This window comes from Pseudorca crassidens, chromosome 17, assembly GCF_039906515.1.
Source record: "Pseudorca crassidens isolate mPseCra1 chromosome 17, mPseCra1.hap1, whole genome shotgun sequence".
Classification (NCBI taxonomy): Eukaryota; Metazoa; Chordata; class Mammalia; order Artiodactyla; family Delphinidae; genus Pseudorca; species Pseudorca crassidens.
In genome coordinates this window covers 25,436,041-25,455,396 of record NC_090312.1, presented here as the reverse complement: position 1 = coordinate 25,455,396, position 19,356 = coordinate 25,436,041, and the positions used below count along the sequence as shown (strand labels likewise).

Here is a 19,356-nt window from a genome sequence, read left to right as displayed (position 1 = left end):
AATATTTAGCATTCTAACAAAGTGCTGTGCTTTTGTGGGAAGAACGCTAATGTATTTATTTACATACCCTTTCTATATTTTGTCCTAATTTCTTTCCTACAGCCGCTTTCAAAATGCCTACCATATTACAAATATTCCTGATAAAAAGAGAAAAAATACCAACTGAAAGCTTCTTTAGTTTAGACAATTTGATCCAATTGAATCCAATGCCAAAAAAACCCCACGAAAAACCCCAAACAAAACCATAGTAATTGCTTAAATTGCAGTAAAACCATCAGTGTTTTCACAAAACAAACCAAATTAAAACAGTAAACTGCCTTCTTGTTTTAGTAAAATCATCCATGTTCTCCCAGTCGAAAATGTAACTATCGTCACAATGAAGAAATAATGAAGAACCATAAAAATAAACTATCCCTTATATTTAACATTTTTGTTGCTAGTAATCAAATGTCACAGAGATTATTTTATACTGCAGCCTAAAGTAATTCTGAAATTCCAAGAGCATTTATTTATTATTGCCCACTAGCAAGTCATTTGAATGACTATGCATCAAATTTTGTCCACACGATGAGATAATTGCTACTGTCAGTTTGATTGTTTTTCTTGCATGTGGTATTAGTAAGTGCTGCTGAAACTCTGGTGCTAGAGACTAAATGTCCCCCTGCTGCCAAAACTTACATGTTGAAACCTAATCTCCAATGTTAGGGTATTTGAAGGTGAGGACTTTGATAGGTGATTAGGTCATGAAGGCAGAGCGCTCCTCAATGTGATTGTGCCCTTATAAAAGAGGACCCAGAGAGATCCCTGACCCCATCTGCTATATGAGGACACAGTAAAAAGATGGCCACCTATGAACTGGAAAGCGGGTTGTTAGCAGACACTGAATCTGCTGGCACCATGATCTCTGAATTCCAGACTCTAGAACTGCGAGGAATACATTTATGTTGTTTATAAACCACCCAGTCTATCCTTTTTTCTTTTTTTTTTTTTTTAATAGTAGCCTGAATGCACTGACACCACATAGACCTGCATAGCTCTCTACTGCCTGTGGTATGTCTTTGCCATTGTCTGCAAAGATACCCCATCTGCTGACATGTTTCAGTAGATGTGTCTTGATGTAGAGCAATTTTTCTGCTCCCATTATAATTCATGCCACACCTAACAATGTTAACACAGGCTCTGTGTTAGGTATTTTGGGAAATCCAAGATGAGTAGTAAACAATCTCTGCAATCGAGGAACCTAAAATGATTGTGAGTGTGTATGAGTGTGTGTGTGGGTGTGTGTGTGTGAGTGCAATGGAGGAGGGCAAGGAGGAGTGCAAGGCAGAAATAAGAGCAGTGAGAAGATATCAGATTGGCCAAAAAGTTCCTTTGTTTTTAAGTAAAAATAAAAGACACATTTTTCATTTTCACCAAGAAATTTATTGAAAATGCATTCATCATTTTGTTCCACTACCTTCTGACATTTTTCAGGCAATTTCATAATTCTATATTGCCAAAACATTTTTTTCTTTTTGAGCAAAGAACTGTTCCAGGTGCCTTTTATAGTCTTCCAGGGAATTGAAATTTTTTCCATTAACAGAATTTTGTAAAGACTGAAATATCAATAAATGTAAATCTGAAGGGGCAATGCCTGGTGAATACAGAAAATGAATCAGAACTTCCCAGTCAATCTGTAACAGTTTTTGCCTGGTGATCAAAGAAACATGCACAGTCTTGCATTAACCTGATGGAAGATTATGCGGTTCTGTTAACTAATTCTGGATGCTTTTCGTCAAGTGCTGCTTTCAGTTGGCCTAATTGGGAGCAGTACTTGTTGGAATTAATTGTTTCATTTTCCAGAAGGAGCTCATAATAGAGGACTCCCTTCCAATCTCACCATATACACAACATCACCTTCTTTGGATGAACACCGGCCTTTTGGTGTGGTTGGTGGTGGTTCATTTCACTTGCCCCGCGATCTCTCCCATTCCACATTATTGTACAGTAACCATTTTTCATTGCCCATCACAATTCGTTTCAAAAACGTAACGTTTTCATTACATTTAAGTAAAGAATCAGAGAATCACATGCGGAAATATGGTCAATAAGGTTTTTTTTCTCTTAATTATGTGGAACCCAAATATCAAAGTGATTAACATAACCAAGCTGGTGTAAATGATTTTCAACACTTGAGCTGGATATTTTGAGTATGTCAGCTATTTGGATATTTTGAGTATAGCATCTCCCGTGTGGTATAATGTTGACTGTTCTCAATTAATGTCTCGATTTCATCACCATCATCTTCAGCTGGTCTACCCGACCATGGAGCATTGTCCAGCGAGAAATCTCCAGAAAGAAACTTTGCAAACCACTTTTGACACATTCGATCAGTCACAGCTCCTGCTACATACACTGCACAGATCTTTTTTTGCATTTCAGTTGTGTTTTTATCTTTCTTGAAATAATAAAGCATAATATGCCAAAATGTTGCTTTTTTTCTTCCATCTTAAATATTAAAATAGCTATACAAAAATTTTCCAATTTTGATAAGTTTTTTTTTTAAAATGCACACTGATATGACAGCTGTGACAATACAATCTAACAAAATGGTTTCGAATGAAGTTAAAGACAACTAAGTGCTACTAGAGCCATCTTAGGGAAAAAAACGAACAAAGGTTTTGGCCAACCCAATATTTTTTTTTGTTTGTTTTTGATAACTTTCATATAGGGGTGAAAGATTATTCTGAATAGTCAATTTTTCTAAGTCCTTTTTATACTGTGGCCATCAATCTCTAACAATATTGCCTTGTTGCTATATTTAGTATATTCCCTTCTTTCATTAGCCCATGGGGTTGGTTGGTATTTAGATTTTCATTATTAACAGGGGACGGTACAAGAGCAAATTTGAGAAGTTGTAAGTCCCTGGTTGTAAGAGCGTTTGCTCAAGGCAAATATCACATATAGCAGTCTTGTACCAAGGTGGCATTTTGAAAGAGTAAACTGTTGAAAAATTTTATAAAATAATATATCTTCAACAAAGTAGCTCTTTAAAACATATGCACCAATGAGCTGAGAGCAATAATAATATATGAACATAAAAAACAGCTACCTTTTCTATAAATCTAGTACGAATATTATTTATTAAATATTAAAATAAAGAAAATATTTATTTAAAATATAGTAACACAAAGTAGAGTTTGCATGTGTGTGTGCGTATTTAAAATAAAAAGAAGAAATATAGATGAATGAAACAGGATAGAAAGCCCAGAGATAAACCCATGCACATATGGTCACCTTATTTTTGATAAAGGAGGCAAGAATATACAATGGAGAAAAGACAGTCTCTTCAATAAGTGGTGCTGGGAAAACTGGACAGCTACATGTACAAGAAGGAAATTAGAACACTCCCTAACACCATACACAAAAATAAATTCAAAATGGATTAAAGACCTAAATGTAAGGCCAGACACTATAAACTCTTAGAGGAAAACATAGGCAGAACACTATATGACATAAATCACAGCAAGATCCTTTTTGACACACTTCCTAGAGAAATGTGAATAAAACCAAAAATAAAAAAATGGGACCTAATGAAACTTAAAAGCTTTTGCATACCAAAGGAAACCATAAATAAGATGAAAAGACAACCCTCAAAATGGGAGAAGATATTTGCAAATGAAGGAACTGACAAAGGAATAATCTCCAAAATTTACAAGCAGCTTATGCGGCTCAATACCAAAAAAACAAACAACCCAATCCAAACATGGGCAGAGACCGAAATAGACATTTCTCCAAAGAAGATATACAGATTGCCAACAAATACATGAAAGAATGCTCAACATCACTAATTATTAGAGAAATGAAAATCAAAACTACAATGAGGTATCACCTCACACCAGTCAGAATGGCCATCGTCAAAAAAATCTACAAACCATACATGCTGGAGAGGATGTGGAGAAAAGGGAACCCTCTTGCACTGTTGGTGGGAATGTAAATTGATACAGCCACTATGGAGAACTGTATAGAGGTTCCTCAAAAAAACTATGAATAGAACTACCATACGACCCAGCAATCCCACTATTGGTCATATACCCTGACAAAACCATAATTCAAAGAGTCATGTACCACAATGTTCACTGCATCTCTATTTACAATAGCCAGGACATGGAAGCAACCTAAGTGTCCATCAACAGATGAATGGATAAAGAAGATGTGTCATATATATACAGTGGAATATTATTCAGCCATTAAAAAGAAATGAAATTGAATTATTTGTAGTGAGGTGGATAGACCTAGAGCCTGTCACACAGAGTGAAGTTAGAAAGAGAAAAACAAATACTGTATGCTAACACATATATATGGAATCTAAAAAAAAAAAAAATGTTCTGAAGAACCTAGGGGCAGGACAGGAATAAAGATGCAGACGTAGAGAATGGACTTGAGGACACGGGGAGGGGGAAGGGTAAGCTGGGACGAAGTCAGAGAGTGGCATGGATTTATATATACTACAAATGTAAAATAGATAGCTAGTGGGAAGCAGCCTCATCGCACAGGGAGATCAGCTTGCACAGCACAGGGAGATCAGCTCAGTGTTTTGTAACCACCTAGAGGGGTGGGATAGGGAGGGTGGGAGGGAGATGCAAGAGGAAGGAGATATGGGGATATATGTATATGTATAGCTGATACACTTCATTATAAAGCAGAAACTAACACACAATTGTAAAGCAATTATGTGCCAATAAAGGTGTTAAAAAATAAATAATTAAAATAAAATAAAAAGAAGAGTTCCCAGGGAACAGTGTTGTTAGCCCATACTAACATATATCTGAGAATGAGATTTTACATTATAAAATTTTTCAGGACAAATCAGAATTTGATAGTCATAGGATAGAACCATGTTTGGATATCTAAGACAACATTTTTTTTCACCTTCTGTAACACGTTTGTTCAAATACAATGTTATCCAATATCAATGTATACTCATAAAATTTCCAGGAGCATCTTGGAAAAGAAGAGTTTTCTTTCTATTTTTTATTTTACAACGGTTCACTTAATTATTCTTTATAGTGTTACTGTGACTCCCTTAATGGAACAGCAAAGTGTGTGAGAGAAAATGTAGGAAAAGGAAAGAGAATCACATTTCTCATAGAATGCATTTTTAACTATTTCAGTTTGATGCCATACAGATGAGAAGGGTGGACAAGTAATCAACAACTCCTCCCTTCTTTATGCAACGAAATGAGGGTTGGAAGTGTATTCAATGCCTGTAATTGTACTATCATCACTGTTAGTTCTCTCAAATTTATTACATCCATTTTTACCATCAGGCGAATTTATATATAAGTGTGAAAATAGCACATGTAAAACAATCTGTGAGAAAAAACTTCTTTTAACAGTCTTTAAAAGATATTAACATGATTGTTCAAATCCATTATCTGAATTATTATCAACTGGTCAAGTTTATATTCTGATCTCTATTGACACTTGTCACTATACCACCATGAAGCTGCCATGAATGAAAAATCCTACCTCAAACTGGAGGAAAAAAAAAAATGCCCTTCAAGTAAGTCCAGTGGAGAGAAAATTAACATGAGCATGAGAGTGAGAAAGAAAAGGCCACAAATAAGCAATACAGTACAAGACAGCAAATGGCTGAAGCAATAAATCTTTGAATTGTGAATTTAAGTTTGCAGCTTAAATTCACATAATTTTAGGAATTTTCATCTGATAAAATTATATGGAGTACTTAGTACTGCACACGATGTTCAATTACAGTGTATTCTCTGTTACTTAATAAATTTATTGCTTATAACTGTGTCATGAGTATTTCTTCAGAACCAAAATTTCAAGGTAAAGAGATATGGCACACTGAGATTATTTATAAGTTATTGAATTGCAAAACTGACATACTTTGTACTTAAGGGGAAGAAATTATAAGAATTATTTTTTAAAGCTTTTCATAATTCATTTTTGGAGGACTATTTTAGCTGTTGAACATGTTATGACCATATGGATACATTTTTTTATTGAAGAGAATATGACAATTGATTTTAACTTTTAGAATCTAAATATTGAAGGAAAATTGGAAGCGAAAACACCCTTTACTTCCAATGCTTAATTCAATCCTATGACCTAAATAGAATAGGCTGGGATGTTCCTTATCTGGTTAAATATTTTAAAAAATGAGGTATCCTGTGTTTATTAAACTAATCAGAACTTATAAACTTAAATATATAGGCTGAATTCATCCTCCTTTAAAATACTTTCAAATATGAGATTACACGGCTCTCTGTTAAATGAACATATTTTCTGTGTTTTACTATGTTTCTGACTTTCGGCTATTTAATATTTTAAAATAAATTTATTGAAAAGATAGTTTTAGTGCCGAAAGTTAGTCTCTGGAACAGGGATCACACTTAAGAGAAAAGCAAAAAGGAACATGTAGATGAGTAAACAGTTTGCCAAATAAAATGCCTAAATGGAGACTAATTTTACCCATTAGAAGAACGTTATTTAAAATAAATTCCCTTCAACTGTTTTTTTGGGTTTTTTTTTTTTTATACGTTCTTGACCATTAACCATGCCATATGCAATACTGTTTTTAAACTTGGGCAAGAGAGGTCCCTTCCCTGATCCCTTCGTCTGACCATTCTGTAGCCCACCTCTTGCCCAGGGATGTGCCTGCTCACTTCACCTATGAGATCCTAGACTAATTTCCAGCCCACAATGTGGTAAGAACTGAAATTGGGAGTAAATCTTTCAAACTTCTAGAGTAACTTGAAAGAGTAATTCTGTCTGGTGAATTTCATAATAAAAAAACTTGGAATGTATTTATATGTGCTTTTATTTCATTTTCCTAGAAATTTTTTTTTCACTTTGTATAAGTATCATTTCAAGACGAATTAAAAATAAAAACAAATCTTCTATTTTATAGTTTGTTTAAAAACTACTGTTCCACAACTCATTGGTACCTGGTACCCTGGAATTTCCTGCTACCTGAACCTTCATAGGCCTCTTTTCCAGGTCCACATTCTCAGGGTCAGAACACATGACCCATATGTGCACTCTTAGACCCAGTGGGCAGTGTTTGCAGGGAGGTGTGGCAGCTTGAATGTGTAGGCTGGGAAGTCTACATGTAACGTGAAGGATGGAGCTCAGTTTGGGAATAGAGGGTGGCCAGGTGCAGGCTGGGGCTGGGACCACTTTCCTACACCTTCATGTCCCAACAAGAAAATCACACAAGTCCCAGAATTCTAAATTTAAACTTGTCCTTCTAGGTTGTTATGAAAGTGTATTTGTCAAGGTAGGAGGATGGAACATATTGTATTTAACAATATGTAGCTTAATTTATAACTTTTAATATTTAGACATTTGATATGTGAGATTCTGTCTGTATTCTTACTCTGAGCCTTGCAAATGTCCAGATGAGTGGGCCTGCTGTTGAGAAAGCTAAACTTATTAAAAAATATGTCTCAGGTACACTCAAATTTATATCAGCTTCTTTGGTAGATACAAATCCAGTGGGTTCTCTTATCACAGACTCTTAGAGTTCAGAGGAAACTGTGACCTAACTTCAAGTTTGTAAAATCTCTGTTAGCTAGTCAGACAGCTTTTATTCGAACACCTCTAGGAGGTAGGTGCTACCTAGTTCTGTTGTAGTCACACTTACTCAAGGAAAAGAAAGTTATATTTTCAGAAATGTGTAATTGTGTTCTGAGGAAGAAAAGCAGGTTTAAGAAACACATTTCTGGTTACAGACAGACAAATATAAAAAAAATCACAGATTTTTCAAAATTAATACAACTTCTCAGAGTGAAGGAATTATAACAAGTAATGAAATAGAACTACTGTGTAAACTAGGGACAATATGATGACAGGAATGTGAGAAAAGGAAAATGTAATGTTTTTTTCTTCATTTATTCTACCAGCAGCAGAAGCTTAGTCTGTAAAATACAGCTATTTCCACTTGACTACTCATTCAGGTCATAAGACCTCTTTTCATTAACGTATTTGCTCTTTATCTGGTCTTATGTTGCCTACCTAACTTTGGGATCATCCTCAAAAAAAAAAAAAAAATCAATTGTGAACCTATTTCTTTCATTTAATTATCCAATACTTCTCATGTCATCTGCTACTTGATCCAATTCATACAACACAGGATTATAAAAATCACTTAAAATATTTATTCACCCTGTCTCCCAAAATAAAAGGAAATAGAGACATTATCTGCACTTGATAAGAATTTTGAAAAGCACAGAAAATACACTAATAAAAATTTTACTAGATCTTTTTGAAGCAACTGAGGTCAAAATTCTTAAAAGAAGGTGTGCAGAAACTGAAGGACTGTGGCATGTTTACAAAGAGGTTCTTGTGATTAGCGAAGAGTTCATTTTTAAGAAAGTGTACGGCTGTATTTAAAATATAAAGGGGTTTTCCTCTTAGTACTTAAAATTATATAGTAAATATCATTGCCTTAATTCTTCTTACTTTGAGTTTTGCAAAAACATAATATATATGATTATGATGTCTGCATATAAAATGTGTGTGTGTGTGTGTGTTTGGGTGTGTGTGTGTGTGCGTGTGTGTGTGTGTGTGTGCGCGCGCGCACTCATGCGCTCATCTCATAGTCTTCTGGTTATTTAAACATAATGTATTATCTTTCTTACTCTCTCTTAGCCCTCCCACACTCTCACTAAAGGACCAATTTAGATCCAATGATTGAACAGTCTAAAAAGTAATGGTCACAGAATAAAGCTTTAATTTTTATTTCCACTGGAGGTGAAGTACTCAATGTGAACTTTGAATATGATAGTATAGGGAAATCCATTTGGAAACTTGGTATTCTTTTGAAAATAATAATTAATAACCATTCTGTGTTATTAATACAATAATTTATTCTATGAAGAAAATATCAACAGGTATATCAGAATTCATTATTGTCTACATAATTTTTTAACATTAGAATAGATTAAATTATATGGTTCAAACATAATATTATTTTTTTCTTTTAGCATGTGGGACTGTACAGATTACTGTTTAATCCCAATAAATGTACTCTTTTATGCTTACCATTTCTAATGGTTGGGTATTTAAGATAATAATTGTGATATTTTCCTTCTGTGTCTTATTAGATTACTGTAAATTTGTATGTCTATAACCTTTCTGCTTGTAGTTTTGTGATATTAATTATCTCATAGATTCTTTAAGGCAGTGGCTAAAGGAGTATACAGCATCCCTGATCTGGGATATTAGTTGTACAAGATGACATCTATTATTTCATTAGATTCTGAAATACTAAGTTTTATTTAGTGGTAGATATAGTAAAAAAGATGTTTAAGAAATATTCTTCAGTCAACTGACTAGCTATCCTGCCTTTCCCTGTCCATGCTTTGAAGAATCTAAACCTGAAATCTAGTCCTCTATCTTAAGCAGAAAAAAGGAAAATATGTTCCATCACATACATGTTCTACAGTCTCATTTTTGAAGTACATATAATGTGATCTATCAAATAAACATGTAGAAAGATAGGTCTCAGAATGTGTGAGGATAACTTACAAAATTTGCTATATTATCATTAATGCCCAAGAAACTTCAACTTTTCTAAAGTGTCAGATAAAGGAACAAATATATGTATTATTTGGGAAATAATAAATAATAAATTTAAGGAATAAACCAAATTTTGTGTTGTATCATGTGTCACATGCCTATAGGCCCAGGCAGGCAATGCAAGGGTTCTTAGATGCTCAAGTGAAAAACGAGACAAGGTTGAAGGGCCATGAGAACCTATGGGCTCTCTAAAGAGGGCAGAAGAGAGTTCCAGCAAATTTTGCCATGTGATAATCCAGTCCTAGTGTTGCCAGTCTGTCGAAAGAAACAATAAATTCAGATTTTTTATATGTAATTTTCAATTATTTAAAACACTGTATAGTTGACCCTTGAAGAACATGGGTTTGAACTGCACAGGTCCACTTATACATGGATTTTTTTTTCCAGTAAATACTACAGTACTACACAATCCATGGTTGGTTGAACCCATGTATGTGGAACTATGGATATGGAGGGCTGACTATGGGATTTGGGCATGTGCAGATTGTGATATATGTGACAGTTCCTGGAAACAATACCCCGTGGATATCAAGGGATGACTGCACTTCCCAAACAACAACCGAAAAACATACTTACTGATCATATTAGTTCTGTGGCTGTCAATTTCTAATACAATATTACAGTATAATGAAATCCAAACTATCAGGTACAAAACCACAAAGAAATCTAGGAGGAACTATATATAATTTCTGAAAGATATTAGTCTAGCGTGGTGAAATGTCTACCAGGTACATCATCCTGATAAAAATGCTGAGTATTTTTAGGGGGTTGGAGTTACAAATAATTTGAACAACATAAACAAATATACAGAACATGTAAAGCAATGGCTCTTTGTCCATCATTATCTTAGGAAGCACAAAGTGGAATTGTAGTAGGCTCAGAGATAAACAACAAAATTGTGGTTGATCAATGATATCCATGTAGTAGGTGGAGGAGAGAAGTTGAAGTTGAGGTCAAGAATGCATAAAGATAAGTAAGAAGAGAAGGGATTTTTTTTTTCCTGAAAAGATAACTAAGATGGAATAGTATTGGGTCTACAATGTACACATAAGGTAAATCTTTGGTGTTATTACAGGATTCTGCAATAACAGTACTATGAGAACTTCTTGTAAAATTAAAAAGAAAAGGAAAGGAAAGAGGAGGAGAGGTTTGGAGGCCAGCAGGGATTACAAGTGCAGCTCCTCAGGACTGTATATATTTGCAAACTTTAAAAGCTTCTGCCTGAGGGTCTGGCATCCAATCAGCCTGAAACTAGGTGATCACTGAATTCCTTTCTTTGGAACACTGACAAGTCTTGGCACATGCTGAACAGCAGGGGGAAATCAGGAATAAATAAGGCAGTATATACAACCAAAAAGATTTAAGAGACAACAAAGATCTAGGGCAGGGTTGAATGAGAAGGATCATCACCTACACAAAGTCACTACTTCAAGACTGATAGAGGTAGCAGTTTTGCCTAATATATAGAAACAGACACAGAGAATTAGGCAAAATGAGGTGACAAAATATGCTCCAAACAAAAGAAAAAACAAAACATCAGAAAAAAAAAACCTTAATGATATGAAGATAAGTAATTTATCTGGTAAAGAATTCAAAATGATGGTCATAAAAGTGCTCACTGAACTCAGGAGAAGAATGGATGAACACAGTGAGAACTTCAACAAAGAGTTAAAAAAATATAAGAAAGAATCAATCACAGCTAAAGAATGAAATAACATGAGTAACATAAATTAAATGAAAAATACACTAAAGGGAATCAATAGCAGATAAGATGATACAGAAGAAGGATTAGCAATCTGGAAGACAGGGTAATGGAAATCACCCAATCAGAACAAAAAGGGGAAAAAAATTAAATATGGATAGCTTAAGGACAACATCAAGCACAAGAATATTTGCTTTATAGAGATCCCAGAAGTAGAAGAAAGAGAGAATGGGGAACAAATGTATTTGAAGAAATACTGGCTGAAAACTTCCCTATCCTAGAAAGGAAACAGATATCCAGATCCAGGAAGCACAGAGTCCCAAACAAGATGACTCCAAAGAGACCTACAAAGAGACACATTATAGGTAAAATGTCAAAAATTAAAGAGAGAGTACTAAAAGCAGTAAGAGGAAACCAACTAGTTAATATAATGGAAGCAATTTTTTCAGCAGAAACTTTGCAGACCAGAATGGAGCAGCATGATATATTCAAAGTGCTGAAACAAAATAAAACAAACAAACAAACAAAAATTTACAACCAAGAATATTGTATCCAGCAAGGTTATCATTCAGAATTGAAAGTGAGATAAAGAGTTTCCCAGACAAGCAAAATCTAAAGGATTTCACCACCACTAAACTGGCCCTGCAAGAAATGTTAAAGGGACTTCTATAAGTTGAAATGAAATGGCACTAATTAATAAGAAAACACATGAAACTAAAATTCTCACTGGAAAAGGCAAATATATAGTAATGGTAGTGGATCAATCACTTATAAAACCTGTGTGAAGGTTAAATGACGAAAGTTAAAAAAAAAAAACCTATACAATAATTAGAGAAGACACAAAATAAAAAGATGTAAAACATGATGTAAAAGACATAAAATGTGGAATCAGGGAATAAAAATGTAGTATTTGTAGAATGCATTTGAACGTAAGTGACTATTAACATAAAATAAACTTTTCCATATATAAATAGTTATATATGAACCTTATGGTAACCACAAACCAAAAGCCTATAATAGATACAGAGAAAATAAAGACAAAAAAATCCAAACATGATACTAAAGAAAATCATTAAACAATCATCTAACAAACAAAAAAAACCAAGACCCATCTATATGCTGCTTATAAGAGACTCATTTCAGATCTAAACACACACAGACCAAAATTGAAGGAATGAAAAAAAATGTTTCATGCAAACAAAAATAAAAAGAAAGCTGGGGTAGCAGTACTTACATAAGATAAAATATACTTAAAATAAAGACTGTAACAAAAGACAAAGAGCATCACATAATGTTAAAGGGATCAATCCAACAAGAGGATATAGCATCTGTAAATATCTATGCACCCAACGTAGGACCACCTAAATATATAAAGCAAACATTAATAGACATAATGGGAGGGGTCCAGAAATCTACATTTTAAAAAGTGCACCAGGTAATTGTGATGCAAAAGACCGAATACTGAGAGAAAGCATATCATAACCTTTTGAGGTTCATCACAGAAAAAAAATATATACATGCCCTGGACATTTCTTCTTGCCACTACCAGAGGTAGATTATTGGAATGGATACCCAAGGATTTGGCGGTAAGTTCCTAACATTTCCCTTTTCTCAATTTATGTTCATTCTTTTTGTTCACATTAAGAACCTTTTCAGTATATTAGCTCAACTCTGAGAGCTGCTCATTGCTAACTACTTCACATCAAACCACTGATAAACTCTCAACTACAGATCTTGATGACCAGGTCTTTATTATTGTCTCTGGGATCAATTTCATGATTGTTTTTTCCAGTCTATTCTAAAACTCTGTGAGGGCAAAGGTATTTTCCAAAATAAGGCCAATCAGCCACTCTGCAATTTCACCCTAGGCCTCTTTTGCCAATGAGTTCCTTTCTGGAAATGGATTCTTAAATAACTGTGTTTGGATCAAGTACCTTAAGCACCACTGAAGAAAGACTAATAAATATACTATTTGCAGGTTGATGATCATAACTAAGGTAGTATGCTTCTTCTGTTGGTGATAGTAGGAAGAATCAATGAAAGAAAAAAAAGTAAAATTTCATACAATTTTATGAAGACCTAATAGGCTAAGTCAAGAAAGAAACATTGAGAACTTACACTTGGAGCACTGTCCTTGGGTCTCCAACTTCGCTCCCGTCACCAATTGTCAAGGTGTCATAGCCAATTTCCAGATCGAATTCTTCAAAATTTATCTGGATAACCTAGCAATAAACAGAAACAAACATCTCAAGTATATTTCATTATATAATAAAAGCAAACAAAAATGCACTGTGGACATACTATATATCTATAGATCTATAATTATCTGTATAAGAATTTCAAACTATGGCAGGAGATCATGTGAAACTATTCCTATCAATCATTATAACATAATTTTTATTTACTCTATTGTATCTTCTGTAATAATTTTTCAGTGAAATGGCATGGCTTCTGTTTATAGGACACTCTTATTTGAGGAATCTGAATGCAAATCTAATTTAAGAAGGCTTTATGAAAATGTATAGGTACCTGAAGAGTGGTTACATTTGCATATATTTTTATAAGCTAGCACAGAAAAACACAGAGTATACTACTTCTATGAAATAGTAAAGCTTAAAAAATGTTAGAGCTAAATTTGAATCTAGATCACTAAATTTAAAGGCATCAGGTTTATTTTTGTGTATCCTTTGGTAACAGAATCCCTCATATATATTATATTTTGCTGGCAAAACTAGGAGCACAATTCTTTGGGAGACACATTATACCATAACAAAAAATTAATATTAATTCTTACCAAAATACACTCATGCATTCATTTATTGTTTATATATCTATGTAAAAATTCATATTTAGTTAAATTGCAATTCTTAAATTAGAAACCCAATATTAAAGAATAATAAATCAAGAATCCATATAAGAAGAAATTACATAAATATCATCCTATATATAATCATGGCTTGAGCAAAAAATAATTTATAATAAAGTATTATTCAACATGAGTTAAAGAAAATGAATGGCTGAGATTACCAATAGTACTAGAGAATAAATGAAAAAAAGCTTTAAAATTTTTTAAATTATTATTTAAAAACTAATTTTTATAATTGTTACTTTGGTATCATAAAAAGAAATTCTTAAGAAAATGAGGGATTTCATACCCTGACTCTTTTTAGCTTCGTAACAAAAAAACAAATTTTTGATTATGTCTATTTCTTGATTTTTAAATCATTTTTTACTAGCATTAATTAAAGCCACTGTTTTGGTCAGGTTTAAATGCAGAATATATAAAAACACTGAATTTTACATGGCTACAATTTAAAAGTAAATGTTTCCCTGTTCTACACTGAGTTAAATGTAAGTATTCTCAATTAATAATTGCCTGTTAATAGAGATTAAGTTGTTCCCATTTTTTTGCTATCAAAAGCAACATGGTTACAACCAATCTTAAATATTTTCTGGCTCAAATGTACAAGTACTAGCTTATATATGTACTTATGAGTGCAATTTCTGGATAATAACAAAACAAAAATTATATTTCATAATATTGTGCCATATGATTTGGAAATTATTTTACCAATTTAAATGCCTACAACTTGTGTGCATTAGGTTTCATTATTTCTACCAATCTAGAGGGTGTAAAAAATGACTATTCTTTTGCATTTTCTTCATTAGTAATTAAGTTCTTTTTTCATATGTTTGTCATTTATGTTCTTTTTCAGGTTTTCTGTTTTTTACTTCTTGACTCAAAGTTATTTTAATTTTCATAGAAACATGTCAATGCTGAAAAAGTTTTCAAATTTATTGTCATATAATTATTTGCTTTCTTTTAGCCTATGTTGTCTGTACTCTTGTCCTATTTCTATTTCTAACATTATATGTCTTCTCTATTTTTGTTTACTATTTTTTATTGTGCTAACTATAATATATATTAAAAAATCAATATTAGCTATTTTTAAGTGTACAATTCAGTGGCATTAATTATCAATATATTCACAATGCTATGCAACCATCACCATCTTTTTCCAAAAGTTTTCCAAACCAAAACCTTGTTACCATTAAGCCATAACAATAACTCCCCATTTTCCTCTTTCCCCCATCTCCTGGTAACTTCCAACATACTTTCTGTCTCTACAAATTTTCATATTCTAGATATTTTATGTAAGTGGAAAAACACAATATTTCCCTTTTTGTGTCTGATTTACTTCACTAAGAAAAGTCTTTGAGGTTCATCTACATTATAGCATGTATCAGAACTTCATTCCTTTTTATGGCTGAATAATAGTCCATTGTATGTATACACCTAATTTGGTGTAACCATTACTCTGTTGATGGACAATTAGGGTGTTTCTATCTTTTATCTATGGTGAATATTGCTATTATGATGGTGTAAAAGTACTTATTTGAATCCCTGTTTTCAGAGTGAAATTACTGGGTCATATATTTAACATTTTGAAGAACTGCCAAGCTGCTTTCCAGAGCTTCTGAACATTTTAAATTTCCACCGGCCATTCATAAGGGTTCCAATTTCTCCATATCCTCACCACATGTTATTTTCTGTTTTGTTTTTATCATACCCATTCTGGTAGGTGTAAAGTGGTATCTTACTGTGGATATAATTGCGTCTCTCTAATTAATGATATTGAGCATTTTTTCATGTACTTATTAACCATTTGTGTATCTTCTTTGGTAACTGTCTATTCAAGTCATTTACCCCTTTTTATTTATTTTTCTCTTTTACTCCTTTTAAAATTAAGTCATTTGTTTTATTGTTGTTGAGTTTAACAGCTCTTTACATATTCTAGATATTAATCCCCTATCAGATATATTAGTTGCAAATATTTTCTCCCATTATGTGAATTGTCTTTCTGCTCTTGTGATAGTGTTCTTTGACACCACAAAGTTTTAATGTAATGAAGTTCAGTTTACCTATTTTTTATTTTGTTCCCTGCGCTTTTGGTGTCATATTTAAGAAACCATTGCAAAATCCCATATCATACAATTTTTTTCTATGTTTTCTTCTATGAATTTTATAGTTTAAGTGCTTAAATTTAGGTTTTTGATCCATTTTGATTTAACTGTTGTATACAGTGCAAGTAAAGATCAAATTTCATTCTTCTGCATGTGGCTATCCAATTTTACAAGCACCATTTATTGAAACAACTATAGGCAAACCTTGCCTTATTGCACTTTGCTTTATTGTGATTGGCAGATATTGTATTTTGTACAAATTGAAGTTTTGTGGCAAAACTGTGGTCAAGCAAGTATATCAGCACCATTTTTTAAACAGCATTTGCATACTTTGTGGCTGTGTCATGTTTTGATACTTCTCACAATATTTCAAACTTTTTCATTACTATTACATTTATTATGGTGATCTGTGCTCAGTGACTTTTGATGTTTCTTTGTAATGGTTTTGGGGAGCCACAATCCACACCCACATAAGACTGCACACTTAAATGATAAATGTTGTGTGTGTTCTAAGTGCTCCACTGACAGGCTGTTCCCCCATCTTTCTCTATCTCTTTGGGCATCCCTATTACCTAAGACACAATAATATTGAAATTAGGGCAACTAATGACCCTACAGTGGCTTCTAAGTGTTCAAGTGTAAAGAGGAGTCCCACCTCCCACACTTTAAATCAAAAGCTAGAAATGATTAAGCTTAGTGAGAAATGCATGCATTTCGAAAGTCGAGACAGGCCGAAAGGTAGGCGTGCTGCATCAGTTGCAAGTTGTAAATGCAAAGAAACTGTTCTTGAAGGAAATTAAAAGTGCTGCTCTAGTGAACATATGAATGATAAGAAAGTGAAATAGCCTTACTGCTGATATGGAGGAAGTTTTAGTGGTCTAGAAGGAAGTTCAAACAAGTCACAACGTTCTCTTAAGTAAAAGCCTAATTTAGAGTAAGGCCCTAACTCTCCTCAAATCTATGAAGGCTCAGAGAGGTAAGTAAGCTGCAAAGAAAAGTCTGAAGCTAGCAGAGATTGGTTCATGAGGTTTAAGGAAAAAAAGCCATCTCCATAACATAAAAGTACAAGGTGAACAGCAGAAGCTGCAGCAAGTTACCCAGATCTTGGTAAGAAAATTAATGAATGTGGCTACACTAATCAACAGATTTTCAGTGTAGACAAAACAGCCTATATTGGAAGAAGACACCATCTAGGACTTTCACAGCTACAGAGAAGTCAATGCCTGACTTCAAATCTTCAAAAGACAGGCTGACTCTCTTGTTAAGGGTATATGTAGCTGACTTGAAGCCAATGCTGATTTACTGTTCTGAAAACCTTAGGAATCTTAAGAATTATGCTAAATCTACTCTGCCTGTGCTCTATAAATGGAACAATAAAGCCTGGAAATAGCACATCTGTTTACAACATAGTTTATGGAATATTTTCAGCCCACTTTTGAGACCTACTGCTCAGGAAAGAAAAAGATTCCTTTAAAAATATGATTGTTTATTGACAATGCACCTGGTCACTCAAGAGCCCTGATGAACCTGTAAAACAAGATTAATGTTGTCATGTCTGCTAAACAACATCCATTCTGCAGCCCATGGATCAAGGAGTAATTCTGACTTTCAAGTCTTATTATTTAATTAACACATTCTGTAAGACTGTATCTGCCATAGATGGTGGTTCCTCTGATGGATCTGGGCAAAGTAAATTAAAACCTTTCTGTAAAGGATTCACCATTCTAGATGCCATTAAGAACATCTGGGATTCACGGGAAGAGCAAAATATCAACATTAATAGAAGTCTGAAAGAAGTTGATTCCAACCCTCATGGAGGACTTTGAGGGGTTCAAAACTTCAGTGGAGGAAGTCACCGCAGCTGTGGTGAAAATAGCAAGAGAATTATAATTAGAAGTGGAGCCTGAAGATGGGACTGAATTGTTGCAATTTCATGGTAAAACTTTTAACAGATGAGAGTTGCTTCTTGGGGATGAGCAAAGAATGTGATGGAATCTCCTCTTGGTGAAGATGTTGTGAAGATTGTTGAAAGACAGCAAAGGATTTAGAATATTATATAAACTTACTTGATAAAGCAGTAGTAGCATTTGAGAGAACTGACTCCTATTTTGAAAGTTCAACTGTGGATAAAATGCTATCAAAGCATAGTGCCTGCTACAGAGAAATCACTGGTGAAAGGGAAGAGTTAATCAATGTGGCAAACTTCATTAATGTTTTATTTTAAGAAATTGCTACAGGGACTCCCCTGGTGGTGCAGTGGTTAGGAATCTGCCTGCCAATGCAGGGGACACGGCTTCGATCCCTGGTCTGGGAGGACCCCACATGCTGCGGAGCAACTAAGCCCGTGCGCCACAACTACTGAGCCTACCCTCTGGAGCCCATGAGCCAGAGCTGCTGAGCCTGTGTGCTACAGCTACTGAAGCCCACACACCTGGAGCCTGTGCTCCCCAACAGGAGAGGCCACCACAATGAGAAGCCTGCACACCGCAGTGAAGAGTAGCCCCCGCTTGCCAGAACTACAGAAAGCCCGTGTGCAGCAACGAAGACCCAATGCAACCAAAACTAAACAAATAAAATTGATTCTTTAAGAAAAAAAAAAAAAGAAATTGCTACAGCCACCCCAACCATCAGCACCACCACCCTGATCATTCATCAGCCATCAATATCAAGGAAAGACTCCACCAGCTAAATGATTATGACTCACTGCAGGCTCAGATTATGGTTAGCATTTTTAAAATAGTTTTAATAGTTTTTAGTGTACAGATCTTTTACCTCCTTGGTTAAATTTATTCCTTAGTATTTTATTAGTTTTTAAAAAATTTATTGAAGTACAGTTGATTTACAATGTAGTGTTAATTTCTTCTGTACAGCAAAGTGACTCAGTTATACATATTCTTTTTCATATTCTGTTCCATTATGGTTTATCACAGGATATTGAATATAGTTCCCTGTGCTATACAGTAGGACTTTGTTTATCCATCCTATATATACTAGTTTCCATCTGTTAATCTCAAACTCCCAATCCTTCCCTCCCCTACCTCCCATAAAGTATTTTTTAATTAAGATCTGTACACTGTTTTTTTAGGCACAATGTTGTTGCA

At 33.9% G+C, this 19,356-nt stretch overlaps 1 protein-coding gene across 1 annotated transcript in view; it reads right to left on the bottom strand.

Annotated features, from left to right (window-relative positions):
* LOC137210719 (CUB and sushi domain-containing protein 3) overlaps positions 1–19,356 on the bottom strand; it is a 705,705-nt gene that overhangs the window by 558,431 nt on the left and 127,918 nt on the right. The window contains exon 6 of the mRNA XM_067712783.1: positions 13,409–13,512. Coding sequence (XP_067568884.1) covers positions 13,409–13,512 — 104 coding nt within the window. The remainder of the gene's footprint in view (positions 1–13,408; positions 13,513–19,356) is intronic.